At 45.1% G+C, this 14,766-nt stretch overlaps 1 protein-coding gene across 1 annotated transcript in view; it reads left to right on the forward strand.

The window, feature by feature from the left end:
- EDEM1 (ER degradation enhancing alpha-mannosidase like protein 1) overlaps positions 1–13,948 on the forward strand; it is a 14,493-nt gene extending 545 nt beyond the window's left edge. Inside the window, exons 2-13 of the mRNA XM_035337899.1 lie at positions 7–53; positions 913–985; positions 3,680–3,783; positions 4,626–4,797; positions 5,918–6,101; positions 6,636–6,810; positions 7,386–7,506; positions 7,895–8,065; positions 8,665–8,738; positions 9,296–9,392; positions 10,158–10,343; positions 10,766–13,948. Coding sequence (XP_035193790.1) covers positions 7–53; positions 913–985; positions 3,680–3,783; positions 4,626–4,797; positions 5,918–6,101; positions 6,636–6,810; positions 7,386–7,506; positions 7,895–8,065; positions 8,665–8,738; positions 9,296–9,392; positions 10,158–10,343; positions 10,766–10,855 — 1,494 coding nt within the window. The 3' untranslated portion in view covers positions 10,856–13,948. The remainder of the gene's footprint in view (positions 1–6; positions 54–912; positions 986–3,679; positions 3,784–4,625; positions 4,798–5,917; positions 6,102–6,635; positions 6,811–7,385; positions 7,507–7,894; positions 8,066–8,664; positions 8,739–9,295; positions 9,393–10,157; positions 10,344–10,765) is intronic.
- Positions 13,949–14,766: the final 818 nt, after the last annotated feature.

Genomic DNA, 14,766 nt, shown 5'->3' on the forward strand with positions numbered 1-14,766 from the left:
GACGAGCTCGACCCCCTGCACTGCTGCGGACGGGGGCCCGACCGCGACGACCCGTGAGGAGAGGGCCGGGGGAGGGAGGGACCCCAAAGCCCAGCCCCTCAGGCCTCAAATCCCAAAGCTCCGGCCCCGAATCCCAAAGCCTGACCTCACAAATCCCAAATTCCCCGACCCCAAAGCCCGATCCCCCAAATCCCAAAAGCCTGACATCCCTCCCCCCAAATTCCCCAGCCCCAAATACCAGAGTCCCGGCCCCAAATCCCAAAGCCTGGCCCCCAAATTCCACAGCCCCAAATCTCAAATCCCAAAGTCCCAGCCTCAAATCCCAGCCGCCCCCGGCCCTAAACCCCAAACCCTAAATTGCAAATCCCAGAGCCCTGGCCCCATGTCCTGAATCCCAGTACCCCACATCCCAGAGCCCTGACCCCAAAGCCCCAGCCCCAAATCCCAACCCCTCAGACCTCAAATCCTAAAGCCCGACCTCCGAAATCACAAAGCCCCAGCCCCAAATCCCAGAGCCCCGGCTTGAAATCCCAAATACTAACCCCCAAATCCCAGAGCCATGGCCCCATATTCCAGAGCCCTGCCCCCAAACCTCAAATCCCAGACCCCAGATCCCAAAGCCCTGGCCCTAAGTCCTGAATCCCAGAGCCCCAGGCCCCCAGCCTCAAATCCAACCCCCCCCAAATCCCAGAGTGCCGGCCCCAAATCCCAACCCCCAAATCCTGAGGCCCCGGCCCCAAAGCCCTGGCCCTAGATCCTGAATCCTGGAGCTCTTGGGCCCAAATCCCAGCCCCTCAGCCCCCTGAATCGCAAAGCCCCGGCCCCAAATCCCACCCCGGTGACTTCCCCGAGCCCTGACACGGAGCCGTGTGTTTCTCTCCCCCGACACCGAGCTGTTTGTTTATTTTCCAGCACGAACCTGAACATCAACGATGTTTTGGGCAACTACTCGCTGACGCTGATAGACGCCCTGGATACCCTTGCGGTGAGTCGCCAGGATGCTTTGGGTTTCCTTCCCACTTTGGTTTTTGGGGATAACGCTCGCTGTCCCGAACAGAAATCAGAGTTACAGGGGTCGTGGTGTCACGGGGAGGAGAGGTATGGGGTCGCCCCATCACTTGCAGGGGGAAGCTAAAAGGGTTCTGTGGAATCCTCCCTGCCCTTTGGGTATCTGCCGAGCCTTAAAATCATAAATAGCCGACCTTCAATGTCCGTGCTCCTTAAAGAAGGCTTTAATCGCAGTAACCGTGCTCCTGCTGCACGATAAAGCCTCAGAATTACTGCCCGGCCTCTCTGAAATTCAATCAGAAGCTCAGGAAGGAAGTTGAGAAGGTCAGTGCGAGAGGCTGAAAGGAACAAACTGATTTTACAAATTAGTTTAAAGGTACGTTAACGTAGCTAGGATGTAATGCCAAAGAGTAGTTATTTGGTTAATTAAAATGTAAAGCCGTGTCTTAACAGGATATGGCCGGAATGTCTGAGCGGATGAAGTCAGTTGCACGAGGGCTTTGAGAGACGTGAGGCACGCCAGGTGCTCTGAGAGCACGGGTGTCTCGTGTGTTCTCTTACATTGTTAACTGTGGAAACGAGGCTAGGAAAAGGGGAGGCTGGCACCTTTGTTGGTTGGTTCAATCCGGACCCAGGTGTGGGAAACCTAGAATGAAAACTAGCACGGGGCTTCTTTTAGGCTTGTGAAACTCAGCTGCAGGACACCTCGAGTTGAGGTAGAAGTACGGCTGCAAACTACACTTCTGCGAGGCAGCGCTTCAGAACAGACTGATAGAAAAAGGTACAGGGGAAAACGGGGAGCATCGATTTACTTGGTGTCTTCTTGAAGGTGGGTCACGCCAAGTTCACCAGCCCTGTTACGGAACAGTTCTGATGCTGTCCTTTGCTCTGACGTTGAACTTAGACCGCAGCAGAACAACAACAGAAAAAACAAACACAAACCAAAACAAATACAAAAGAAAGCCAAACAACTGCACCCAAACCACAGCAGAAAGCACCCGCTGCCTCCCACCCCCTCCAAGAAACACCAAGAGCAAGCTAGTGGAGCCGAAAAAGAGGGGAGAACGTAAAGAAACTTGCTGAGAAATTGAAGGAAGGCAGCACCAGAAAGTGTTTAACAGGAGGGAGTTGGTCCGTGGTGTGTTCCAAGGACGGGCCAGGCGCATTTAGCCTTTGTGTTTTTAATGTAAAAATGCTGATGATTCGCACAAAGTTGCTGACAGAAATAGAGATCAACACTTAAAGTGAAGAGGAGGTGAAACGTCCTTGTGAGCAGTAATGAAAACTTGTCAGGAGGTTGGGCAGCGTGAGCTGGAAGTGCCCGGTGTTCTGCAGGTGCGAGGCTCAGCCCTTCCCTCCTGGGGAGGCGGAGGTGCTGGCTGTGTGGTAGCTGGACCACGAGCGAGCAGGGTGCTGGGAATGCAGGGAAGGGCCAGCGTGCTTGGACGTCAAGGTGGACTCGAGGGTCCTCGTGGGTTCCTCCAGCTCGGGCTGTGCTACAATCAAGAGAGATCTCCAGAAGAGATGGAGGCAATTTTAGTGATTTTCCCCAGCGCTCAGATGAGATCTCTGGTGGAATACTGCTGTTACTCTGGCATTCAGGAAGGGTGGTGGCGTGTGCGAGGACGTCGGGTTACGCAGTGCCTCCAGCTGCTGAAATGGGAGCGCAGCTCTGAGCCTGGCAGCAAGGAGCAGAACTGAAAGCAGGAAGCGAGGAAACGTCGGTTTTAACTGAAGCAGCAGCTGGGGACGTGAGCTGTGTGCCTGGCCGCGTGCTGGTTAAACGGCACCTTCCTGTCCTCGGTCACCAGGGGCTGTGTCCTTTCTCTGCCTTTGGGGACAGTGTTTGACTTCTCCAGTATAAAACTTCTGGTTCCTGGATTCTCTGCTGCTTCAGAAGCTTCTGTGGGGAGAAAGCTTTTTTGTTCTTCATCCCCTCAGATCAAGGGTGTGAATGCTTCCTGCTAGGTCAGGGTGTTGGAAAGAGCAGGCTGGCTGGCACCGGTGCTCTGGTGGTTAAAGAGCTGTACACCAGGCCTTATCGTGCGCTTATGCAAGGAATCTGCGCTCTCCTTCCGCATTCCTGCTTCCCTGAAGCTGGAGCTGAGTTTACCTTGGTCTCTGCATCTGGTGGAGGCTGGTTGTTGAGGTACACCTGTACAAACCCGGCACACTTTGTCCTGGGCACAGCGTGCAGTGAGTGTTTTTGAGTCAAAAGCCTGAGACGTTGGATGCCCTGGTCAAGTAAATGTCAAATCAGACTTCAATGTTCTTCAGGTCCTGTTACCTCTTAAGCTAAACTTAACTCTTAAGCTGGTGTAGAGCAAAGCAGGTCAATGTGCAGTGCGCTGATCTTAAGAGATCTGAGGCTCATGGGCTGAGATCACCCACAATGGTGACATTGGGTAAAAGAGTGCAGAGATTTGTGAAAGGGACAAAAATATATTGTGATTTCCCTGTTTTAACATTATATATATATGTATTTATTGCAGTTTTTCATGACATTGGTATGGTTAACTTCCTGGAAAGTCTGCTACCAGGAGCTCGAAGTACTTGTTCAGGATCTAGCGCATGTGATTGTTGGTCTAAAATGTGGCCTGGCCATTCTCTTCTTTTCCCTCTTCTTCTGAAGCGGTAATTAGACTTCATTTTATTTTTTCTTGTATAAAAGGTAATGGGAAATTCCTCGGAATTCCAGAAAGCAGTGAAGTTGGTGATCGATACGGTCTCATTTGACAAAGACTCAACTGTCCAGGTGTTTGAGGCAACGATCAGGTAGGTAGCCCTGAGCTTCTGTCATCAAAACGGTGACAAGGTTAAAGGCTTGCTCTGTGTGTGGGGGAGATCCAAAGCAAAATCATCAGTAAGGATATCTCTGGTAGGCTTTATGCCATGAATGTTCCTCGACTAAGGTCTTTTTAACCCTGTTACTGAAGTATTGCCTCTTTTCATATTTAAAATGCTTTTAATGAGTCATGCGATTCGATGCGGTGGTGCAATGGCAGTCTCAGCTCTCTCTGGGTTGCAGTCTGCTATTTTTTTTGTTGCTGCTCTTGCAGCAGAGACACAGATCTGTGCACAACAAACAACCCTGCTGGCAGGTTTTCCTTGTCTTCGTTGTTTGCCGCAGACCTGCTTGCTTTCACTTTTGTTCTAGGTGAAAAACGGGCCTGTTGGTCTTAGAGATGAGTTGAAGATATTGTCTGGTATTAAATGGTTTCGTTATTTGAATGACTGCCTTAACCTGTAAACTTGCTAGGATTTCTTTTTTTGGGAATGCTAAATTTGAGAGATAAACTTGATGTAATTTGTAGCAGTAAAATGACTGCAAAAAAAGGTGGGGGAATGTAGTCTTTGCTCATAAATAGGCTCGGTATGTTAAAAGGAGCTACTAAGTCAGGTAAATTCTGCAGAACAGGATCTTGAGGTTTCTGCGGGTAACAAAACACGACTTCTGGATGATTTCACTAACGGTAGGGAAAAAAGCAGATCTCTCTGCGGTGCCTGTAAGATGCACAAAGCAATGCTTCTGTTGAACATGGTAGTGGTAAGGGGTTAGCTGAAGAACTAGGTTCAGGTTAGAGTTAAAGCCTGGGGATCTTTTTCTTTTCCAATAGGGTTTTGGGAAGTCTGCTTTCTGCCCACATAATAATTACAGATACCAAACAGCCCTTTGGTGATATGACCATTAAGGATTACGATAACGAACTGCTGCACATGGCTCACGACCTGGCAGTGAGACTTCTTCCAGCCTTTGAGAACACCAAAACTGGAATTCCGTATCCCCGGGTAAGTGAGCACGTCGGAAAGAATCTGAAAGTGGTGACTCTCCTGCCCCACAGCTCAAATCCTGTGTCCACAGGTCTGTGTGCACATAAGGTATTGAGCCTGTTACATTGAAATGGGGTGGGGGGGAGCTGCACGAAGTTGTGGGGAAATGGGCGACGTGTAAGTTCCTCCTGGTGCGCAGTAACCCTTTAGGCTGTTTTCTCACCCCGTATGTATGCTCCCTTCGATCAGAAGTCGTCTGCTTCCATGCTGTTTGGCTAGAACATGCCCTGCCCCTTGCTTTCCACGTCTGTATCGGATGGTAACAGTGCTGGCAGCAAGAAGGTTAACCAGAAATACTGCAAAGGCAAATGGTTTAAGCAAGTACCTTGTTGGTGACTTGGTACTAATACCATTGTGGTGACAAAACCAGTCTGAAATAATTGTCGCGTTGGGCTTGGTATTTGTCATTGTTTTGAGTGCTGCTCGGTGCTCAGTAAGCACTCCAGAACACCACGGTATTCTTAAATGCTCATCCCCTGGTTTTAAAACATGCAAAGGATAAGGAGAGGGGCATACATTCTAGTGGAAGAACTCTCAGCCACAAAACTAATTGGCACTTCCTGACTGCTTTGAGTTTCTGGGGATGCTGTGCTGTACTGCCAGACGTGTCGGGCTGTAGGCACATGAGCTTTCACTTCTCAGAGCGCAGGAAAGCAGCTGAGGGTGGCGCAACTTCCCTTGAGCGTTTTGCGCCATGGGGAAGTCGAGGAGCATTCGCTGATGAAGCTCTTGGTTTCAGGAGCACTAAATTAGGGGAAGCAGTGCTCATGTCACCCTGCAAGAACCTGAATGGTTAGTAGAAAAGGTGGAAAAGCAGACTGAAATTTGGAAGGATTATCAAGTGTAAGAGTAACAAAGTGAGGGTTTCTCACCTTGAGAGTGATGTTATAAATTCAGATGAATTTCAGGATTTTTTAACAAAGTTTATTTTTGACCAAGCAGCAATATGCAGGTTTTCAGTGCGTTGCAAAACCTAATGGAAAAAAAGCTTTATAATAAATACAAGGCTGTGGATTAGAGCAGAGCTGTATGAGGAGCAGCCCGCCTTCTTGCTGTTAGCACCCTCTCTGCTTTACAGGTCAATCTGAAGAAGGGAGTACCTCCAAACAGCAATAATGAAACCTGTACTGCAGGAGCTGGTTCCTTGTTGGTGGAGTTTGGTATTCTGAGCAGGCTGCTGGGTGATTCCACGTTTGAATGGGTGGCCAGGAGAGCTGTCAAAGCGCTCTGGAGTCTCAGGAGCAATAACACTGGACTGCTAGGTAATCTCCTCTGGGGTGGTGCTGCATTGCCTGGCTCTGTGCTTTAAGCTACCTCAGTCTCCTGTAGCAGAGTGCCCTCACTCTACAGGTTTCTTTGGCGTATCAGAAACCTCGTTGATCTTTTTCCTCTGCAGCTGTGGACTTGTATTCTCCTCGTGTACTCATGCTTTCTGTTGAGCAAATGGCACTTTGTAATTTCATAAGAAAAATGGATTACCAGAATGACTCCTCAGGGCACAGCTTTCCAAAGACAAATTTTTCATTAAACTAGGAAATGAACCTGAAGTGCTTGTGTTCGTATTCCCATTAATATGATTTAGATTGGCAGATGACTAAAAGTACGTAAAATGACCGCAGGTGCATCCTAGTTCCGTGGATGAATGCACTGTAACACTTACACTGATAAGTGGGAACAAAAGCAGATTTTTAAGACTTCGAAAATTTAATAGTTTTAAGTTCTATCTCTTGAATATTTTCTTTTCCTCTCTGATGTACTTAGCTACTTCAGACTAAACCTTTTGTCTCTTCTGAAAGGGAATGTTGTGAATATCCAAACTGGCCATTGGGTTGGAAAGCAAAGTGGCTTGGGAGCAGGATCAGATTCATTCTACGAATATCTTCTGAAGTCCTACATCCTCTTTGGAGAACAGGAAGACTTGGAGATGTTCAATGATGCTTATCGGAACATTCAGAACCACTTAAGAAGAGGGTATGTTATTTCACATGAGTATCAATTCCTTACACGTACAAATACTCCAGCAAGTTACAACAGGTGGTGTAGTGTTCTGGTCACCGCCCGGAAAATTGGTGTTCTCTTTTTTTCTTTAAAAAAGAAAATCTTATGTCTGCGTTGGTCACTGTGGAAAGAAATTCTAACATTCCCTTCTCTCCTTAGTCAGCTGATGTGGATGGCATTATTGGTGAAAGAAGCTGAACTGGTTACTGTCCAAATTAGTAAATGATAGGCTGAGAGAAAGCTGTAGGGCTGTGAAGGGAATGTACTGCACCGGCTAACTTAATACTTCTTAAGGCCTCGTCTTACCAAGTGTGACTTTTGGGCAGGGATCTTGCTGACATACCTTAAGGACATGGTGTGCATGCCTTTGTGAATTATTTTTCTGAGAGCTGGATGGACTTCTTGTTTCCTTTTGAAATGGCTTTGGAGTGGCCTAACGCTGACAGGACTGCAACTTGTTCTCTTTGCTGGTGGCAGTGCTGTAAAATGGAACAAGCATCGTGTTCTAAACCAGTGAATTTTTACACATGCTTATTGTCATTTGGCAGTCGAGAAGCTTGCAACAAAGGTGAAGGTGACCCGCCTTTGTATGTTAATGTAAACATGTTCACCGGGCAGCTGATGAACACTTGGATTGACTCTTTGCAAGCCTTTTTTCCAGGACTACAGGTAAAGTAAACTTTGGTTTTGCTAAAGACTGCATGACACAGTGGAGGGGTTCTCAGAGAGGCTCGTTCTAATCCTAGCCTGCAGATGAACGTGAGCATCTCTTCTGAGATGAATTTTAACTTGCAGGCTTATGCCTGGCTGTTCTGGTAAGAGAGGCCTAGGGCAGATCAGCATAACAGTGCTGCAGTTCAGCATAACGATCCGGGGTGTCTTGGCCTGCTCTGTATGAAATTTGAGATACTTCTCACCTACCTCATTTAACCTCAGCATTTGTATACCATGGTGTGCGGGGAGTGTTTTGTTATGCGCTATGTTCTTAACACCGTGTAGAAAGTAACTTGCTGGCCTTCAACATTAAGCATATATGTTTATGGTGTTGTTATACTAGGTACTGATAGGAGATGTGGAAGATGCTATTTGTCTCCATGCTTTTTATTATGCCATATGGAAACGATACGGAGCTCTCCCAGAGAGGTACAACTGGCAACTGCAAGCTCCGGATGTTCCCTTTTATCCGCTGAGGCCGGAGTTAGTGGAATCCACATATCTTCTTTATCAGGTACTTGACTCCTCCGAGCTTACAACTCGTATTTTAGCAAAAAGATTTTTGATCAGAAAGTCAATTTTTACACCTCCACCTCCTGCCATGTCCTTGGGTCACTGGTGGACTGTTAAAAGCTTAGTGCCTCTGTCTGGATGCTCTCACACGGAGGTCTCTGTATAAGCAGTTGGCTGTTATGTAATGTCATTGCTCTGTTGCGTGCTTTGAAAATAGCCCTTTTTATAGGACAGGCAAAAGTGAGACTAAACAACCTGTTGAAAAATGGCTGGCAGATTTTTACACGGTAGAGACTTGTGACTTAATAGAAATCATTGAAGTGTAATAGCTTTCTTTGCTATGTTGTCCAGGTACAGTCTCTGACTGGCTGCAGGTGCAGTAAACTAAAAATAATTTCTGGCTTCAAGGAAGCTATCAGAGCTTGAATTTTTTACAACTTTTACTAGGTTCTTGCTCAGAGTAATCTAAGTCATGTTCCTGTAAAGGTAAGTTTACTGTGACACATGAGAAGTTGATACTACTGCGCCTTTGCTCTAAGTGTTATTTTTACAAATTTTCCAAACTGCTGGCTCTACCTGTTGTCTTTTTCTTTTATCCAGGCTACAAAGAACCCATTTTACCTTCACGTGGGAATGGATATTCTACAGAGTTTGGAAAAATACACAAAAGCGAAGTCAGTTTTCAGCGTTCTTTGCTTTCTCTCCCTGCTATATACGTATATTTTTATATAAATGCTCCGTACAAACCAATCTGCCAAATGTGGGTGAATCAGGAAACCCCGTCTGTAGGTGAACCAGAAAGCCACAAGTGATGATTTATTTATTGAACAATTATTTTCTATTCTGAAAATGAAATCTATTGTTCAGTGACAAATTTATGCCTTCAGAATTTTATAACAAGATATTTAAAGGGTTTGTGCATGATCTGGGTCTCTCGTGTGCTCAACGTGGGGAAATTACCTGTGCATGCAGCACGACTTGAGAGCATCTTGCTTCTTTGAAAGACTTTTTCAATACCTCTGTACAATGACACTGTGGTTGGGCTATTCCAATGATCAGCAGTCTCATCAGGGTACCAGGAATCAATAATCGATGCTTCCGTGTAAAAGAGACTTCCTTTTAACCTCACCCCTAGTGAACTGGAATGGTCTGAAGTTGAGGAAAACTTAGGGAGTTCTTCAAGGTCAGAATTTGTGGGAACTAAGCCCAAACTTAACCTTGTATCTTTCAGGTGTGGCTATGCCACGTTACACCATGTTGTAGAGAAGACAAAAGAAGATCGAATGGAGAGCTTTTTTCTCAGTGAAACTTGTAAATATTTGTACCTGGTATGTAAATGTTCTTCCTTTCAAAAATACTCTTGCAAGTATTGTGCACAAAGATGGCACAAGGCAGCAGGTGCTGTTAGAAAATGTGCTAGGCTCTGGGGAGCAGAAGTGTTTAGGTATCAGAGGTTTGGAGAGTGTGCTCTTCTTTGTTTGCCCCCACCCTCATCTTGGAGGTTTGGGCAGCTGCCTCTGAGCTGCTTGTCCTGAAATGGAAGAGCTGGCAGCTCTTTCAGGGGAAAAGGAGAGGGAACGAGACTGGAGAGGAGGTATGGCTCAGCTGTAAGTTAAATGGCTGTAGCCATTCTGCCTGAATAGCAGCAGCCTCCAATTACTCCCCATCAAGCTTTGGCAGTCGCAGGAGAAAGCATTTGAGCTAACACTGCTTAAGCTACTCTTCTCAATTTCCTTTAGTAGAGAGAAGAAAAAAGAGGGGGTGGGAGGGGAGGAAAAAAACCCTGTGACTGAATAGCAGCAGTGGATGCCAGCCTAGAAATGCCTGCACAGTGCAGCATACAAAAAGGTTGCTTTAAGTTGCGTGAGAAGTTTTTTGCTTTTGATCTCCTCTTTTAACTGCTAAAACAAATCACTTGCCTTAAAGCTGTTTATTTCCATTTGCTTTAATGGTAGTTAGCCATTTAGCACCAGAAGGTGTGCTTTTTGTGTGATCCTTCAAATGCAACTGGGTGCTTTTTAACTCCTTGATGAGGGGGGCTCGACAAATGTTGCACACATAATTCAGATCTGTCTCTCATGTCTCTTGTTTAGTTGTTTGATGAAGACAATCCAGTGCATAAGTCTGGAAACAAATACATGTTTACTACTGAGGGACATATCGTGTCTGTGGATGAACGTTTCCGGAACTCACTGTGGCAAGACATCCTCCCTGGAGAAGAGGACCGCGCAGAAAAAGTTAAACCTAATGAATTAAAGGCAGTCAACTTCAGTTCTAATGTAAGGAATACACAGACCGCGTGTGCTTGTGCTGCTGGAGGAGGAATGTATGTTGGCTTAGGCTAGGCAGTGCAAAAAGAAAAGTGGAAAAGTCCTGTAGAAAGAGAGCATTGTTTTAAAAATAATAATTCACAGTTGTCATAGTGAAGGGAGTCTCAGCTGAATAACAAGCTGCAGTAGTTCGGCTTGTATTTGGAATCAGACAGCCCCCGCAAAGGGAACGCTTGCTGTTCACTGATGTTGTTTGTGCTTTAAGTTTGCAAAGGGAGAGGGAGATTAAGGACAAAAAGTACTGTTGGTTACAGTTTTCTGCACTGGGAAGAAGTCTGTGGTCACTGATACTGAAATGCCTGCATGTTAAATAGGATAAGTGGACTGTTTGCAGATTTGAGTTCTTAAAAATATTCTTGTTTTGTTAACAGTGTAACAGAGTTCCTGATGAGAGGAGGTACTTACTGCCACTGAAGAGCAACTACATGAGGCAGATTGATCGAATGGTGGGCTTGATCTGAATGGTTCTTCAGAGTAACTTTTATCGTATGTCTGGAGGAGTGTGGGATTTGGCTCTAGACATTCCTCTTCAGCACACATCTGCATATGCTGAGTCACTTGGGTATCCCCAACGCGTGTTAGTTTTTGATGATGGACCTGAAGGGAGATTTTGTTCTCTTATGAGTTCAGTCTTCTGAACTATGGTAACTCCATGTGCCACCTGAATAGAGATTTCTTGTTTTAAATGAAAAATGTTGCAAATGAAGGTTGGATATACTTTTTTAAAAAAAAGAAAAAAAAATGGCACGTGCCACTTAGCTACCTCTTTGTAGCTGCATTACAGATTTCCCTTTGGAAAAGGGTCAGGTATTTAATTTGAAATGATCTTGGGATTGGGGAAGGAATGGGAAAGTGCAATTTCTTACACCAAGGTTAATTATTCAGTTATTCTGACTAGCAATACACAATCTTAAGTACGTCTCAGGTAGCAACCCACTGGTAGTGGGTTTTTGCTGAAACAAAAATGCTCTATTTAGAATAGTATCCTGGAAAGATAACTCTTGATCATATAAGAAGCTATCAGTATAGTCATGAGTTCTCTCATGTACGCAATTGTAGAGTACTGCACAGTCAAAAGGGCCTGTAGCTACAGAAACCAGTAATAAAACAAATTAGGTGCCTTTTTTTGTAAGGGAGTGGGGGAGTGAATTAGAAAGCCACTCAGCTGTTGAAGCAGCTAACTTGATATAGCTCAGCTGAGCAGAAGTTCCAAGAGTTAGGCTGTGTGCCCATGTATCTAGTGCCTCTTCAGGACAGATGCTGCTCAGTAAAGAACTGGTATACAAGTATATGAAGAACAAACTGTTTGTAATCCTTACAGCATTAATATGTTAGTGCCTTGCATTTTCTTCACTTGTAGGAAAAGCTGAGTTTTCCTGGGAGGAGGGATGAAGTATTTTTGAATAGTTAGTTAAAAGATGTGGCGGGTCCCAAAGTAACAAATGAAGTAACTTGCATGTGAGATAAGTTTTTTTTTTTTTTTTTTTTAATGGTGCAAGAATATCAACAGCTGTGCCCATCCCAAAGAATACTTTGGAAGCTGGTTTATTCTCTTTGTCAGTGTAATTAGTACAGGGGCTGTCTCTGCATCATCCTAGGGAAGGAGTTGGTAAGAGATCTGAGCTTGCAGTGCGCTACCTTCCTTCTGTTATGGGACAGTTTGGTCCATGCCATCCTGACAGGATCATGCCTGCAGGAGCTATTGATGCTGACAGTAGTGCTATCATGTAACTGCAAGCTGGGCCTTTTGGTTCCAGTAAGGAATGATGAAAAACTGCTGTTGCCTCTTCCCAGCATCATAAAGCGCAGCTCAGATATGTTTGAGGAATAACTATATATGAGCTTCCAGGAAAAAAGCATTTGAATTCAGGCAGCACTGCTGTGAGGGATGAAAAACTGAGGCCAAACAACTTACTCTGTTTTTTCAGTGGCTGCCTGTTGCTTACATGCTCTTCACTTCTGACTGCAGTTGGAGTAGTTAAATGTTGTTGTTGGGTTCATTATTTTTAAATTAGGGCTTAAATATAAGGGCAACTTGATCTGCTGTATTTTCACCTTGTATGGTAATATTGGTTTTCATAAACATTGGTTTTCGTAAGCCATATGTTGCAACTTGGAACATTTCTAATAAATATGAAGTTAGTGCTTAAGAGGTTATTGCTTGAATCTTTAGCATACAGATGCATCTCAGGGACTTCATTATAGAATCTTCTATTTCTTGATAGTATAATCTTATATTCAGGCAAAAAAAAATATCCTGTCTTCCTAGTCTTAATGTATGTGTTTTAACAGGGGTTGTGAAAGGTAGGGGAGGGGAATATGTTAACATTTCCCAAAATGTTGCAATAGAATCAATTGCCTTGCTATTTGAGGCAGCAGGCAATTTGAACTCTTTTAGAATTGCCTTTGCAAATCTTTTCCTAGAATGCCTTAGTCGCCTGTAAACATTGACTGGGCATGCTGGCACACTTCAGGCTGTAAATGCTTACAGGAGTGTGGGAGGACACAGCAAGGGAGCGGTTCTGCCTGCTGCGGGAGGGAGAAAGCAAAAATGTCTGGGGTTTCTGAAATGCTGCTGCTGCTGGGTCAGATCTTCTAATTGTAGCTCTGAAATTAGAAGTGCTTGGTAACGTGGAAGCAGAACACAGTGTTCTGGTACAGGCCGTGTAAAGTCACAGTGTGCAGGTGCCAACACAAACATTGCCCTGGGTGTGTTTGTGGATGCTTCTGGTAATGAGTTTTCCCCGACTTGCAGTTCAGCTCTCTGAATGTGCATTTATGCATCTTGCAGTTGCCTCTGTGTTTTGTGCCTTCTAAAAACAAAAACCCTGATAAGGGTTCCAGCTGAGTGTTACACACAGAAATCTGTTCCAGAGTTTTCCTCAGAGAATTACACGACTCTGGAGAAGTTGCACAAGTGTTCTACCACCACCTTGCTTTTTCACTTCTTGTGTGTTGCCAGAAACAGAATGAAAGGTGGCTGTACAGTGGGAGCAGTACAGGCGAGTGTTGCTGCCTTTCAGCCCTTAGTGGCTTGGACCACTAGTTACCGTGCCAAATAGTTTATGGTCAGCTTCTCATTAGAAACTGTGCTGAAATTCGTGTTGCCAAGGTGATCCAACAGTTATCATCCCATAGGAATGGGTTCTGTCTGCCAGGAGACTGGTACTGGCTACGTGCTGAAAGGCTTTGTCTTCCTTAAGGAGCCAACTTTGCTTTGTTTTAAAAATACTGATAGGTTTTTACTCTGCAACGACGGGGCACATGCTATGCACTAAAATGGAATTTTTTGTCTAAGTCCGTGGTATCAAAATGAAATTGATAACACTGCTGGAATAACTTACTGAAACAGACTTCTGTATTTCTCCGTATAATGTGCAATATAATTTTTTCCTAATTAAAAATGCAATGTATGCTTAATTGTTGTTTTTCAACAGTATTTAATTGGGGGTGGGAAACTTGTAAGAGGACCAAATGTGCTTTCATGAAATGTCCTAATTTTTCAAAACTGAGCTTAAATTTTAAAGTTTTGCATTAAAAATCATGTATTTGAGTGCTTTTACTTGTGTTTTTCTTCTGGTGTAGTTTTCGTAAGGTCATCGTGAATCTTGCAGGTGATTTCCCAAAGGGAGGGGAAGAAACGAGTTTGGGTGTGTACACCTCATCTTTGCCAGTCATCAGACAGGAAAGCTTCGGGACGTGAGGGTGATCTGGGAGCGGCAGTGAGTAAAGGAAGGCATACCTGACATCTCTGTTGGAGCACATCTGTGGCTCTTACTAACATTTTCCTGGCCTTGGCCTATCTGAAGAGCTTGAGACCTCCCACTTCAACAAAGCAACCAAAGGCCTGAATCAGTTCTCCAGCCCTGTTGTGGGTGTGTAGGGCAGCCCTGTGTGTGAAGAATGTGCCTCCACCTGTGTGCCGCACCGAGTAGGCTGGGAATTCACTTTTTTCTTAATGAGCTATCCCCAGCCATGAGCAGCTGTCACCGCCGAGAGCGCTCCTGTCTGTTACAGCAAATGCCGAGTTACCACCCTTAGAGATGGAGCGTACCGCTGGGTGTTTTGGGGGAGGAAGGAAAAGACTGCTTAACCCAGAACCTGACAATTCTTTTCCTCCAAGGATAACTTGTCTCTGTCTCTGCCTTGGACCTGTTTAGCACAGGAGCACATAATTGAGGTGTGTAAGAAATAGCATTTACCTTCCCTGCGGGAGATTAGAGAGACTTCTCAACCGCATCCTTGCAGCAACATGCAGTAAGTGGGTTTGGAGAAGCAATTGCTGTCTGGTGAGGGGTTTCTTGGCAACTTTATCTGCCTTCACTACTAGCCTTAAGATATTTATATATATATGCTGGATTTTCATCTAGCT

The sequence above is a fragment of the Oxyura jamaicensis genome, chromosome 12 (genome assembly GCF_011077185.1).
Source record: "Oxyura jamaicensis isolate SHBP4307 breed ruddy duck chromosome 12, BPBGC_Ojam_1.0, whole genome shotgun sequence".
Lineage (NCBI taxonomy): Eukaryota > Metazoa > Chordata > Aves > Anseriformes > Anatidae > Oxyura > Oxyura jamaicensis.